The 14,128-nt window shown below is 37.6% G+C and overlaps 1 protein-coding gene across 2 annotated transcripts in view; it reads left to right on the forward strand.

Moving 5' to 3' along the window:
- Positions 1-1,871: 1,871 nt before the first annotated feature.
- HPRT1 (hypoxanthine phosphoribosyltransferase 1) overlaps positions 1,872-14,128 on the forward strand; it is a 36,473-nt gene continuing 24,216 nt past the window's right edge. For both annotated transcript variants that reach the window (XM_057495428.1, XM_036931233.2), the window contains exons 1-3: positions 1,872-2,068; positions 11,486-11,592; positions 12,782-12,965. In XM_057495428.1, the coding sequence (XP_057351411.1) occupies positions 2,042-2,068; positions 11,486-11,592; positions 12,782-12,965 (318 nt within the window). In that variant the 5' untranslated portion in view covers positions 1,872-2,041. The remainder of the gene's footprint in view (positions 2,069-11,485; positions 11,593-12,781; positions 12,966-14,128) is intronic.

Below are 14,128 nucleotides of genomic sequence, written 5' to 3' on the forward strand. Positions count from 1 at the left end.
CACTCTGCTGTTTTCCATTTTAAAAACAAAGCTCCAAGTTATCACATAGAATGACAGGACTGTAATAATAGTACTGTTTTTCTTTACAATCACTGGGCTATCACTTTATTTCAAATCCACAAGTATGTGGTACCACAGGAGTTGAAGAAAGAAACTGCAAGCCAGAAGCAAGCTGGATGGGTTCTGAAGTGTTGGGTACCTAATTTAGAAACAAATGAAAGTAGCTGAGTCCACATGTTTCATGGGTCAAATGTAAAACTAAGTTTTCTGAATTAACTTCCAGTAGAACACAATGTTTGTTAAAAGGATAAGTAATAAAAGTATGCTGATATGAACTTCAAAGTCTATACCCAGTAGGAATGCATCCATATGTTTACTAAAAGATATGTAAAAAATGTTCATAGCTGCACTATATGTAATAACTCAAACCTGGAAACTGCCCAAGTGTCCAACAGAAGAATGGATAAGAAGTCTTAAGAGGCTAGAAGTATAAAAGAGTGAATAATTGTTTAAGGCATAAATACGGAACACATAACATTGGTATTTTCATCGAAGCAAGCACTTTATGCTGTTTGTTTAATCCTCACCATGCATGCCCTGTGACAGATATTGTCTTCATTTGACATTTAAGGAAACTGAAGCAGGGGGTCAAGGATCCTGCCCAAGGTCATAACATTAGTCATAATACTAGTTAGCCGTTACCTTCGGATTTGAACTCAGATTTTTCTCAGCCTAAAGCCCACTTGTACCATTTCCATGATAGTCTGTTCTCTCTCCATGATAGATAGGAAGACAGAGAAACTAGAGTAGTATGGAGTTAACAGATTCATACACGCTAAAATTATGACTGCTATTATTTCTTCAGCACCTACAATGTGGCAAGTACTATGCTAAGCGCTTTACATAAATGACTTTTACATTTCTTGTAATATTTGTACACGGCAATAATTATTATTCTCATTTTTTAGATGAACAGACTGACGTTCAGAGAAGTTACATGATTTAACCCGTTTCACAAATCTACCATTACATATCCCTCAGTGGCCTTAATAGAGACCACCAACTATTTGCTGGGTACTCTGGTGGGTGCCGGAGCCATACAGATGAGTACGTTAGGAATGGAGAACAACTGTTGTTTGCTTACCTAACCTATATGAGAGTAGGGGAAGATACTTTTTCCAGTCCCATATAAGGAATTGTGGAGGCAAAAATAAAGATCAGTAATAGCGATAGCTCCCATTTGCTGATTTGTGTGTTGTCCGAAGTACTGTACCATACACATACATGTAAATATATGTGCACATACATATACACATACCACCTCCTTTAATCCTCACAACGATCCTGTTAATATCCTCATTTTACTGAGACGAAAGGGAGGTTCATTGAGTTGGATTTGCTCAGTCATCACACAGCAGTTAAGTGTTCCTTAGTATTTGTACACTGATCTGCCTGACTAGGTCTCTAGCTCGCAACTCTTAAACCCAGTGCAGATTTTTGTTAAAATTCGGCCATGAGTCGGGAAAATGGAAGCTGCAATGCAGTCCAAGTCTTGGGAAGGGGACGCCAAGCGAGAGAACCACGTGGTGACTGGAAGCTGACGAGCCGGCTTCCAGTTTAGGGCCACTAGGAAGCAGCGTGGCTGCAGCACTTCAGTTGTTGGGGAGCCGCCTGGAAGGGAGTGTGAGGGAAGAGGGATGGAAGCTGCACGGGAGGAGTCTCTGCTTCTTCCGGAAGAAAATTCCCACGGACCCATCGCGGGTTGGGCAACCGGTCGGCGCGGGCGGAGGCGAGCGAGTGGCGCGCGGTCGGGCGTGGGGGCGGAGCCTCGGGGCGTGGGGGGAGCCTCGGGGCGGGGGCGGAGCCCGCTTCCCTTTAGCGCTGAGCGGCAGCGGCGGCGGCGAGGTCTTCTCGCAGAAGCGAAGTTCTCGGCGTTTCGGCGCGGCTCTGCCTCCTGCTGAGCCTCTTCCTCCTCCTCTGCTCCGCGGACAGCTTCCTCCTCCTCAGACTGCCCTCAGCCCGCGCGCCAGCCGGCTCTGTTATGGCGACCTGCAGCCCCAGCGTCGTGGTGAGCAGCTTGGCCCGCCAGGCTCGTGGCGGCGGCGGACGGCCCCTGAGGCGCGGGGTCCGCAGGGCGGGCTCAGGCAGCGGTGGCCTGGGGAACCCCGGGTGCGGGGACGGCCGCAGCTTCCCTGGTTTGGCTTTACGTCACACCAGGGCGGGGGACGGAATAGCGAGGTTTGGGGTGGGTCCCCTCTGGAGAACCCTGGGAGTGGGCTGGCAGGGTGGAAATGGCGTTTTGGTGGACTCGCGCCGCTGGCGAGCATGCTGTGGGAAGGAGCCTTGGGCCAATTCGGGAACGATCCGGCGTGGTGAGGGTCAGGGCTTTCTCAGGAGAGGCCCGTCTCCGTAAATTTGGGGTATGATGGTGAGGACCTCAGGACTCCTCGGTAGAGGGCCCAGGCATGGAAACGACCACCTGGGAGGGCGTGCGGGGGCTGGTGTTTTCATCCAGTTCTGCAAATATAATGAGCATTGGTGGAAGTGGAAGTGCGCATTGCCTCATTAACTCGTCAGACAGCCTTGGTTGCAGTAATCATGTCGACCCTTTACACACGAAGAAAATAGTGAAACGATATTAGGTGGTTTAACCACGGCCCAGATATACTTGAATCCGGATCCAGCTCTTTGATGCTATTGCGGGAGTCAAAAAATGTGAATCCGGTCCTTATCTTCAAGGACATACATACCATTATCAGCCTCTGTATCCTGCCTCCAACCTCATTGGTTGTTCTTGTTTCTGGAACAAGCCAAGCTGCTCCTCCACTGCCTTTCGATCATGCTTGCTAAAATAGCCAATCCTCCTACCAACAGTTAAATGCCTTAAACTGCATTATGACTATGATTATTATTATTATAGTTTTAGCAGCTGCCCGATTACCTGCTGATTTTTCTCTTCCACTAAACCGTAAACTTTATAAGGTCAGGAACCACCACTGTAACCCCACGTATAATACAGTGCTTGGCACGTAAGAAATTCTCAATAATGATTCCTCAATGAATGAGTGAATGAACCACTGGAGCCCTAAAAAAGGAAGGATTCTATTTTGTATTAGGCATTGTGACTTAAGGTAAAGAGCAGTGTTCTAATGGAATCTGGCCTGGAATCCTGCTTGTTTCGAATCCTGTCTGTTGACTAGCTGTGTGACCTTGGTAACTTATTTCACCTTTCTGGGCTTAAGAATCCTTATACGTAACTGGGGTGCTTAGCTTCCTCATGGAGTTACTGAAAGAATTGTAGGACAGTCTGAGTAAACAACCTTTGCATGGTCCTTGACTGGGCATAGTAATATTAGCTATCATTGTGTTTACCTGCTTAGTCCTATTTCATTCTGAAAACAACCCTGTAACAATAGTGTGGCTATTACCTTTTTACAGAGGAGGAATCTGAAGATTCAGAGAGGTTAAGTAATTTAACCTTTCAACATGAACATACCCATGTCTCACAGTTACTAATGAGCTCAGATAAACCTAGAGCTCTCTCAAAAGCCTCTGCACTTAAATGCTATTAGTAGGCACTCAAAATGATGAGGCTGTTTTTATTTAGTTGCTGAGGAAGTTAGATGCCTTTAGCTTTGGGATATGATGCCTGCCCCAGCATACAGTGAATTACTATTGCTGTAACTGGCTGTTTTGTTTGAATGCCAAGATCTTCATTGTGTTTTTGGTTCGCAAATTCCTGTTCCTTTTTTTATTTCTTTCCTAGAAATTGTCTGCATGTCAGCAATAACAAACATTTAAATAATGTTTACTATTTACTGGTTACTGTTCTAAGAACTTCACATATATTAACTGGTTTGATATTTGTAAAAAATTTATGTGGCTCAGAGAGGTTAAGTAATTTGCCCAAGATCACCTAGCAATGCTGGGATAATCTAAGTTATCTGGCGCCAGAGTAAACTCTCCACTTTTAAGTTAGTGGCAATAGTAGATATTTAGTACTTACTATATTTTAGGTATTGAGGTAAATGTTTTGCAGACATTATCTAATATAAACGTCCCAAAGTTACATACCCTATGAGGTAGACATTAGTATGACCTTGGAGGCACAGATTGGTAAAGTAACTTGCCCAAAACCATGTAGATGAAATTGGCCCCCAGAACTGCTTGATACAACCCATGCTGTCTGTAACTGTTGTATTAAACTGCCAGGGGAAATTTGGACACACTTGAACTGAGAACAAGCTTCTGAATTTTTGCTAATTGAAACGTCAGATATGCATTTTGGGGTATATGTCTTCTAACTTGCAGGATGATTGTGTTAGAGTTGTAATCCTGTACAAACTGGATTTAAATTTTACCATCAATAATTTTCATAGAGTTGATAGGTTTTTTTTTTTTTTTTGTCCACAACCCTGTCATTGCTGTCAATAGGTTTTAGATGACATTAGTCAGTGTAGACCAAAATTATTCTTTGTGACCAACAAGAAATGGAGCAGTTCAGTTTGGGGTTTCACTCTGCAAATTTGGTAATGTGACATGCATGCTATAGATCCATCTTAATTGTTTTCTGTCCATTGTTTGTATGTGGGTATTGCAGAAAGTTCATGTGTAGGAGGTGGGAAAAAGACACAAGGACCAACCAGATCAGCAGAGAAGAGGGGTCTGGGTGTTGTTTTTCTTTAATTTCATTAGGCAGTAAATGGGCCATGTCGTTTAGCATTAGAGATGCTAAAGATGAGCTAGTGTTCTCTTACTCCTTTCTATAATTTTATATTGTGTGTATTCAAAAAGATTTATATATATAAAAGTGTCAACCACCATATTAATATCAGTGTTGAGAATACAGATTATTATTTTCCTGCTAGTGGAAACTAACCTTTAGAATAATTTGCTACTAATAAGAATTCAGACACTTCAAATTGCTATAAAACTATTATTTTCAACACTGCGCTTCAGATAGGTGTGTATTTTTTTGTCCAGAATGAACATGCCTATGATTACACTGTGCACACTAATAAAAAGAAAGATAATTATGTTGGGTAAATTCATGTCCTTTCACATATAGTAGGTATGGCCCACACTTACCTAGGAGCAGCTAATAATTTATCCCTTGGTTGAATAGTCAAGGAAGCTGATTTTAATTCTTATAGTCCTTAGATTCTTGTAAACCTTTTAATTCTTAAAAATTTAAAAGGGAGGGCAAGCAAATTATATATGTGATTTATTTATAAAACATATAAAATTGGAAGATGAACTTACTACTAGCTTAAATTATTTCACATTTAGGAATACATCAACAACCCATAATTTTGGTTTTTATGATACTGTGAGTTATCACAAATTGTCTCAAGGACATAGCATTTTATCTGCTTTGGTGTTTTCTGAGAATTTTAAAGTATCTGAATATAAAAGGTAAAAATAAGCCACCTGGCAATTTATGTCCACTCTAGAAGCGTGGAATTGTTGTTGATTACTAGGATTAAAATAAAATTTATTTTAACTATTACTGTACATCTTTTAATTCATATAACTCATTTTAAGATTCACAACCTCACTTCCATTTAGTCTTGTTTGAACCCATGAACATTATCATTTTTTGGCCACAAAGAGACTTAAACAATCTTAGTCACAGATGAATCGATGCTGCAAGTGTTGTTTTAGCTCAAGTTAATTTCCTTGCTTACTGCAATTTTAGATAACATATCTTTGTAATTAGAAGTTTTATGTGTAAACCACAAAACTTTTCACTATGGAAACCATTATTTTAGATGTGACACACAATTCTTAAGAATCTGTGATGCTACTTTTACTGGAAAGTAAAATTAATTTTGTGATTCATTAAATGCGGAAGTACTGATTTTGATTCTAGATAAAAGGTAGATACTGTTAGATTTTCCAGTTATCTTTCATATTAATAAAAGTCCTTGTTAGATTTTTCATTAACAAGTATATTAAAGATAGATTAAATTATCTTTTAAAAGTTAAAATTTGAGAGCTGTGTTTTGAAGCTCTGAGGAGATACAGTCACATTTCTGAACTGTGAGTAAATGGTAAGTAACTCAGAGTATTAATAACCTGTCTTTTGATTTCCTTTTCAGCCAGAAATGTCTATAGTGGGAAAGATACATCTAGAGAGAAATCACGCTTGGATTGGTTTACCATTTCTGGTCACCAGAGCTCTACCCAAACATTTTGGGGTTAGGCCCTCCCCAAAGCCATCCAAGACCTTCTTTGTAGTCTTCTCTAGCCATTTTATGTTAATTCTTTATTATGGACTGAATGTTTGTGTCCCTCCATTTCTCCAATTCATATGTTGAAGCCCTAACCCCCAGTATGATGGTATTTGGAGATGGGGCCTTTGGGAGTTAATTATAATTACATAAGGTCATGAGGTTGGAGCCCTCCTCTTTCAAGAGAAGACATCACAGAGCTTCCTCACCCATTCCCACCCCCAGCCATACACATAGCTAAGAGAAGGTGACCTACTAGCCCAGAGAAGAGACCTCAGAATGAAACCTGCTTTGTTGGCATCTTGATCTTGGACTTTCAGTCAACAAGCCTGTGAGAAATTAATTATTGTGGTTTAAGCCATGCAGTCTGTGGTATTTTGATAGGGCAACCAGGGCAGCCTAATACGGTTCATTTAGAAGGTGTCGATAATAATCATGTGCTTAGACAAACAACACTGTCAAATAATAAATAGAATTTTACAATCATAGCTGGGCACTGCTATTGTTTAGTTGATTTAGAAGGCTGAGCTAATTTAGAGACATGCCAGTTTACTCAGTTTACAACCTAGGCAAAATAATATAGTGACTATTTTGAGCTTGATCTTGCTTCGTAGGGAGTCATTGGTGCTGGGTGACCTTGGGTTCCAGGTTTATCTTTAGTGTGTGTATAACTACTTTTGATAATCACAAGTTTGTGGGCTTGTCAGATTGGATTTAGGTACAAATTGCAAGCTTCACTGTGCCATATAGTTAATTGTATGTATGTATATCTTTTCCAATAGACTATAAGCTCTTTGAGGGCCCTAAATTTATAATCTTTGTATCCTCCTACGGAATCTATTGCATAGTGCCTTAATCAAGATGGGTACTGAGTGCATTTTTGTGAAATTGAATATATTGCAATCCCTTCCTGTCAAAGCAGTTACTGGATTGTTAACTAATACATATTAGATGGGGTTAATTAATATCAGATATTAACTAACATCAGATGGGACAAATAAGGGCTAATGAGATTAAAGGCTAGCAGTTATATTTTTGTCTAGCTCTTGGAGAGATTGAGGTTATTGGATCTGTTTAATATGAAGCTTTGTTGTTGGGATGATTAAAACAAGTTCCTGTTTTTTGAACTGTATCTTATTTTATGTTATTATCAGTGGTCCATGTCCAAGTGAGGCTTCTGAGAGTTTGAGTGCCCTCTTAAACTCCCATAATACTTTTTTTTTTTCGTTTGATTTTTTTTTTTTTAATAATTATTTTTTATTGAAGGGTAGTTGACGCACAGTATTACATTACATTAGTTTCAAGTGTACGACACAGTGGTAGAACATTTATATACATAATTCTAGGTTCCAGCTATCACCCTACCAAGCTGTTACAATATCTTGACTATATTCCTTATGCTATACATTACATCCCGGTTACTTATTTATTTTACCATTGGAAGTCTGTCTTTTTTTTTTTTTTTTTTGTGAGGGCATTTCTCATATTTATTGATCAAATGGTTGTTAACGACAATAAAATTCTGTATAGGGGAGTCAATGCTCAATGCACAATCATTAATCCACCCCAAGCCTAATTTTCGTCAGTCTCCAATCTTCTGAGGCATAACAAACAAGTTCTTACATGTAGAACAAATTCTTACATAATGAATAAGTTACATAGTGAACAGTACAAGGGCAGTCATCACAGAAACTTTCGGTTTTGCTCATGCATTATGAACTATAAACAGTCAGTTCAAATATGAATACTCATTTGGTTTTTATACTTGATTTATATGTGGATACCACCATAATACTTTATCTTTATCTTTTTTTATTCATTTTGTTATCATTAATCTACAATTACATGAAGAACATTATGTTTACTAGACTTCCCCCTTCACCAAGTCCCCCCACAAACCCCATTACAGTCACTGTCCATCAGCGTAGTAAGATGCTGTAGAATCACTACTTGTCTTCTCTGTGTTGCACAGCCCTCCCTATGCCCCCCCCCGCCCACATTATACATGCTAGCCGTAAGGCCCCCTTTCTTTTTCCCCGCCCTTCTTTTTCTTTTCTTTCTTTAAAATTTTTTATTAAGGTATTATTGATATACACTCTTATGAAGGTTTCACACAAAAAAACAATGTGGTTACTACATTTACCCATATTATCAAGTCCCCACCCATACCCCAATGCAGGCACTGTCTATCAGTGTAGGAAGATGCCTATCTGTATCCTTTTCATAGCAGTTTAACACTCTGTTTTATGGCTATTCATGTACATATCATGCCTTCTACTACACTGTAAGCTCTTTGAGGGTAGCTATGTCAAATTTATCTAATTGTCTCTAATATGTGCAACAGAGTAGGTACTCAATATTTGAGTATTAATGATAAGAATAAAAGTTCTGAATAAGGTCTTTATAATTAGCATTCTAATTATTTGGTCATTAAATATGAATTTAAAAGACTTGGGTTTTTGTGTTAGATGTAAATTGGGAAAAGTTAATTTTGATGCCTTATCATCATTCAAATAAATTGCTCCTTATTTAACTTTAAAACATCCCCACATAGACATAATAGCATGATGAACCCTAATGTACCCATTGTCCAGTTTTGACAATTATCTGTCTAGCCATAGCTCATCATATATTTCTTAAATTAAGACCCCACATAAATATACTCCATTTATTTATAGTGAACTATAGCAAAGTTGTGAATTCATGCCTAAAGTGCTTCAGGCAATGCAAGTTTTATGAATTCTTGTTTTTGTCTTATGAGTAGAGTTAATATTAACTTTTTTATGCTTGAAATAATAAATCAACTCTTTGACATTAAATGTGATATATAAGTCTAATAGTATTGAGTGGAAATAAAAATTTTAGAATTGGAAATTAATTTGGTATATTGAGAGAGGTAGAATTCCTGTTTTGGGGTACATCCCTGCTGGTCTGTGTGTATTAGACTGTGTGCCTGGGATGACCTCTTGGCAGAATTCACATTGGCTCTGACGGAGACAAACAAGACCCTTGAAGTTCTTAGGTTGTCTGCAAAACCTGTAGCAAGGCACTGAGTGATTTTCACAGGAACTGTAGTCTTTACAAGTGTGTATTTCAAAGGGTGAGTCCTGGTTTATGCTTGTGGCAGAAGTGGTGAGTAACTGGGAGGAAGGAGTGAATAAGCTTCAGGGAAGCCACTTGGTGCTCTGTGTCTTAATTTTAAAGCACTGAAATGGTGCATTTTCATTCTTGTCAGGTAAAAGCAGATGTATTCTGATCAGCCTGACATAAAAGTTGATCCTCTCATCTTATAGGATCTGGCAAGGTTTATTTTCTTTTCCCAAAACTTGAACTATATTTCAGCTCTTAAAATTTTTAAAAATAATACTTGTTATAAGTACTCTTTAAATGCCCCTGTAGGTGATACAATTGTCCCATTTCCATTCTTTTTGTAGTAAATATGGTTAGTAATAAGCATGATGTGACTATTTAGCAGATACATTAGCACTTCATCTTAGAGGATCTGGCATAATCTTTTTTTCCCCCAGATACAATTTTTTTCTGCATATGAAAGTAATACATGTTTGTTTAAAAAACAAATCAATATTGACTTCCGACTTCCCTCAGACTGGCTCAGACTGACTGCCAAGTGAGCACTTGTGCACTACGTGTGGCCAGACCATGCCCTGGGGGGTGTCCTGCTCCACTTAACCTGAATCACTGCCAGCCTCCTGGCCACGTGCATAGGTAGAAAGTACTACCAACCTGACATGACAATGCCTAAATTCCACCAAAGTCCGGAGAGCTCAAAACAGTTTGGAGACTGAAAGACAACATGAACCTCAAATATCTTAGGATGTAATTATGAATTCTGTGAATAATATTATAAATCTTAAATATGTACTTTAAAAATGTATTGAAGACTAAGCTACTTATCTGTCCTTAAGAACCTAATGCAATGCTTACTGAAAGAGGAGGTGCTCAATACATACAGCCAGTACATTGAGATTTCATTATGGTTTGACCAGTATTTCTTGAAAACTGCCAGAGCTCATATCATCAGCTTCTTGAGTGTGATTTGGAAGATACTTAGTCTTGAATTCATCATGTGAGATAGAGTACTGTAATTCTGATTTATTTCTTTGAATAAACTTTAAATATGATGAGTGGGAATTATAAGTCAACTATAATAAAAAGTGAAATTGACAATGAAAAAGAAAAACCAAGTCAATATTAAAGTGTGAAAATGGCAAGTGCAAACTTATTATAGGTGACTATTTTTTGGTGTATTCACCCACCCTTCTTTTCCTCCTTCCTTCCCTCCCTCCCTCCTCCCTTTTCTTCCTTTAATTTTTTTGTATTACAATTTTTTGTTGATTTTGTTTTAATGCATTTAAAAAAATTTCCCCACACTTTTTATATATATGTGTATATATACTACCAGAGATGATTTAGACTATTGAAGTTTTTAAAAGCAATATATACTCATTGAAGAATATTTGGTATACATCAAGAACTAAATAAAATCACTCTAACTCCTGTCCCTGAGATAATTTTTATGGTTTTACTATATATTATTTTGTGTGTAGGTGTATATATAATACTTAAAAAACTGTAGTCCTAGATCATTTTATCACTACAGGTACCACACCATCAGTATTATTAAATACTTTATATGCCAGGGACTGGACATATCAAGACAACCAATATATGGGTCTACTCAAAGAACCTTGGAGTATCTACTACAGAGGGACCTCATGAGTTGATTACAACAATCTCAGACTACAAAGAGTTTGGGTTTTTAAGAAATCACTTAGCTTTTTTGGTGATGGGGGAGGCTATTTGAATTTGTGGTGGGGAACAGCAGTTTTTCTCATGCAGTGTGACATTTTACTTGTTAAGCTACTGTAAATTAAAGTTTTTTAAAGTAAATTTTCAAACATAGTCAAAAGTGAAAAGAATAGTATAATAAATCCCCATATACCCATCACCTGTGTTTAAAATGCCAAGATTTGGCACATTTGTCTTAGCTTTTTATAAAGTTTTTCTCTTGCTGAACTAAAGGAACTTTCCTATCATCATTTTATTTCTACAATCTTAACTATTCATCTCTAATAACTAATTCGTTATCATGCCTACAAAGTTATAGAGAGTTCTTGGTATCTCATTTCTAAATTTCTCTGATAGGTAAGGTTTTTAAACATCAAAATCCAGTCGTCAAGTCTTTGTATCCTTTAATGCTCTCATTTGAAACAGCCATATTTCTTTTTCAGATTAGTGATGATGAACCAGGTTATGACCTAGATTTATTTTGTATACCTAATCATTATGCTGAGGTTTTGGAAAAGGTGTTTATTCCTCATGGACTAATTATGGACAGGTAAGTAAGATCTTAAATAGAACTTTTTGGTTTTTGTCTTAGTATTAATTTGAAGTGTCAGCAAATGTTGTAAGTAGTTGATATTTGAACGTGAACTAGGCCAGTTTGTCAAATAGTAGATACTTTCTATTTTAAAAGCTCTCTTTATAAAAAAGGGAAAGAGGGCTTACTAACTACCCAGTATAAGTCATGGTATACGGGTATCTGTAGGGAGTAAAATAAAGTAAACATTGAAGGGAGATTGGAAAAATGAATGAACTCTAGTCACAGAGTCTTTGATTTCTCAATCCTGAACAGGGTATTGATTTCTCATTCCTGAACAGGGTAATGGGCTGGGGCTGAATCACATGACAGCAAGGTGACATTTTGATTATTATGCACATCTAGCTTGAACATTTCCCCTGAAATGAATTGCAGTAAAAAAAACAACAACAAAAAAAAAACCTTGCTTGGACTTGGTATTTAAATGATTGCTTTGTGTATCTGGCTGTTTTGTTTTTGATTTTAAGGTTATGGCATCAATACATGTATGTTATGAAGTATTTGAACTATAGAGTCTAAAAATGAGAAGAATAAATTTCTCTCCTCTTAGCCTCCTATGCACATTTTCTCCTTACACACTGGCTATGCAATATACTATATGCAAATACATATATATTTTGACACATGGGTATGTATGTACTATCATAAGGTCTAAAATTTGCTGGACATTTTTTGATGAGTATATCCAGAGCTATCCCATGTATTTTAAAGGTTGCATAGCATTCAACTTTATCCATGTGGAAATTCTGGGACAAGGGAAAGATGTTCATTGAATGTTTTGATACTGCCAAAGTATATTAATTTGTACTCCCAATGGTATAGGAGAGTGTTCTTTTCATCACAATCTCTTCTAATATTGTACATCATCAGGGAAATTTTACTTAATCAGAATTTGCCAGTCTGATAGGTGAAAATGGTAGCTTACTTTAATTTGCATTTTTAAAATTTATAATCGATGTTACAGTGTACCTGGTTTTTGAAGGTTTTTGAAATTTTTATCTTTGCTTTATGAAACAAGGGTATACTTGATGGGGATGAAGGATGTGTTTTATGGAAGTTTAATGCTTAAGGGATGTTTGTTATAAAGTTTAAATATATTTCTATTACAAATTAATTTATATTAAAATTCCCGATTTTATTTCTGTAGAACCGAACGGCTTGCTCGAGATGTAATGAAGGAGATGGGAGGCCATCACATTGTAGCTCTCTGCGTGCTCAAGGGGGGCTATAAGTTCTTTGCTGACCTGCTGGATTACATCAAAGCACTGAACAGAAATAGTGATAGATCTATTCCTATGACTGTAGATTTTATCAGACTGAAGAGCTACTGTGTAAGTATATTTAATAAATGTTTAAGAAAAATCATGGCAGCTGTAGGTTTTCTTGTATTTTTTTGAAGCTCTGTACACTGTACTTAACATGTTCATTTCACTTGGTTACAATGAGATTTTCTGGTACACTAGTGCTTTATGTCCAAGTGAATACTATCTTTTTTGAGCTATTCACCTTGGAGAAGACTATACTTATTTTAAGAATTTTTTGATTTGGTTTTGTTTTTTTGGATTTTTTAAAAACCCTTTTTAGGAATTGCTATTAGGACTTGGGGGATACCTTTTTTTAAAATTTTAATATCGCTAGTGTACAATTACTTGAACAACATTATGGTTACCAGACTTCCCCTATTATCAAGTCCCCACCACATACCCTATTACAGTCACTGTCGATCAGTGTAGTAAGATGCTATAGAATCATTACTTGTCTTCTCTGTATATACTGCCTTTCCCATGTTCCCCCCTCCCCGCTACATTATGTGTGCTAATTGTAATGCCCCTTTTTCTCCGTTATCCCTCCCTCCCCACCCATCCTCCCCAGTTCCTTTCCCTTTGGTAACTGTTAGTCCATTCTTGGGTTCTGTGAGTCTGCTGCTGTTTTGTTCCTTCAGTTTTTGCTTTGTTCTTATACTCCACAGATGAGTGAAATCATTTGATACTTGTCTTTCTCCACCTGGCTTATTTCACTGAGCATATACCCTCTGGCTCCATCCATGTTGTTGCAAATGGTAGGATTTGTTTTCTTCTTATGGCTGAATAATATTCCATTGTGTGTATGTACCACCTCTTCTTTATCCATTCATCTACTGATGGACACTTAGGTTGCTTGCATTTCTTGGCTATTGTAAATAGTGCAGCAATAAACATAGGGGTGCATATGTCTTTTTGAATCTGGGATCTTGCTTCCTTTGAGTAAATTCCTAGCAGTGGAATTCCTGGGTCAAATGGTATTTCTATTTTGAGCTTTTTGAGGAACCTCCATACTGCTTTCCACAATGGTTGAACTAGTTTGCATTCCCACCAGCAGTGTAGGTGGGTTCCCCTTTCTCCATATCCTCGCCAACATTTGTTGTTGTTTGTCTTTTGGATGTTGGCCATCCTAACTCGTGTGAGGTGTTAGCTCATTGTGGTTTTAGTTTGCATTTCTCTGCTGATTAGTGATG

This window comes from Manis pentadactyla, chromosome X (genome assembly GCF_030020395.1).
Source record: "Manis pentadactyla isolate mManPen7 chromosome X, mManPen7.hap1, whole genome shotgun sequence".
Lineage (NCBI taxonomy): Eukaryota > Metazoa > Chordata > Mammalia > Pholidota > Manidae > Manis > Manis pentadactyla.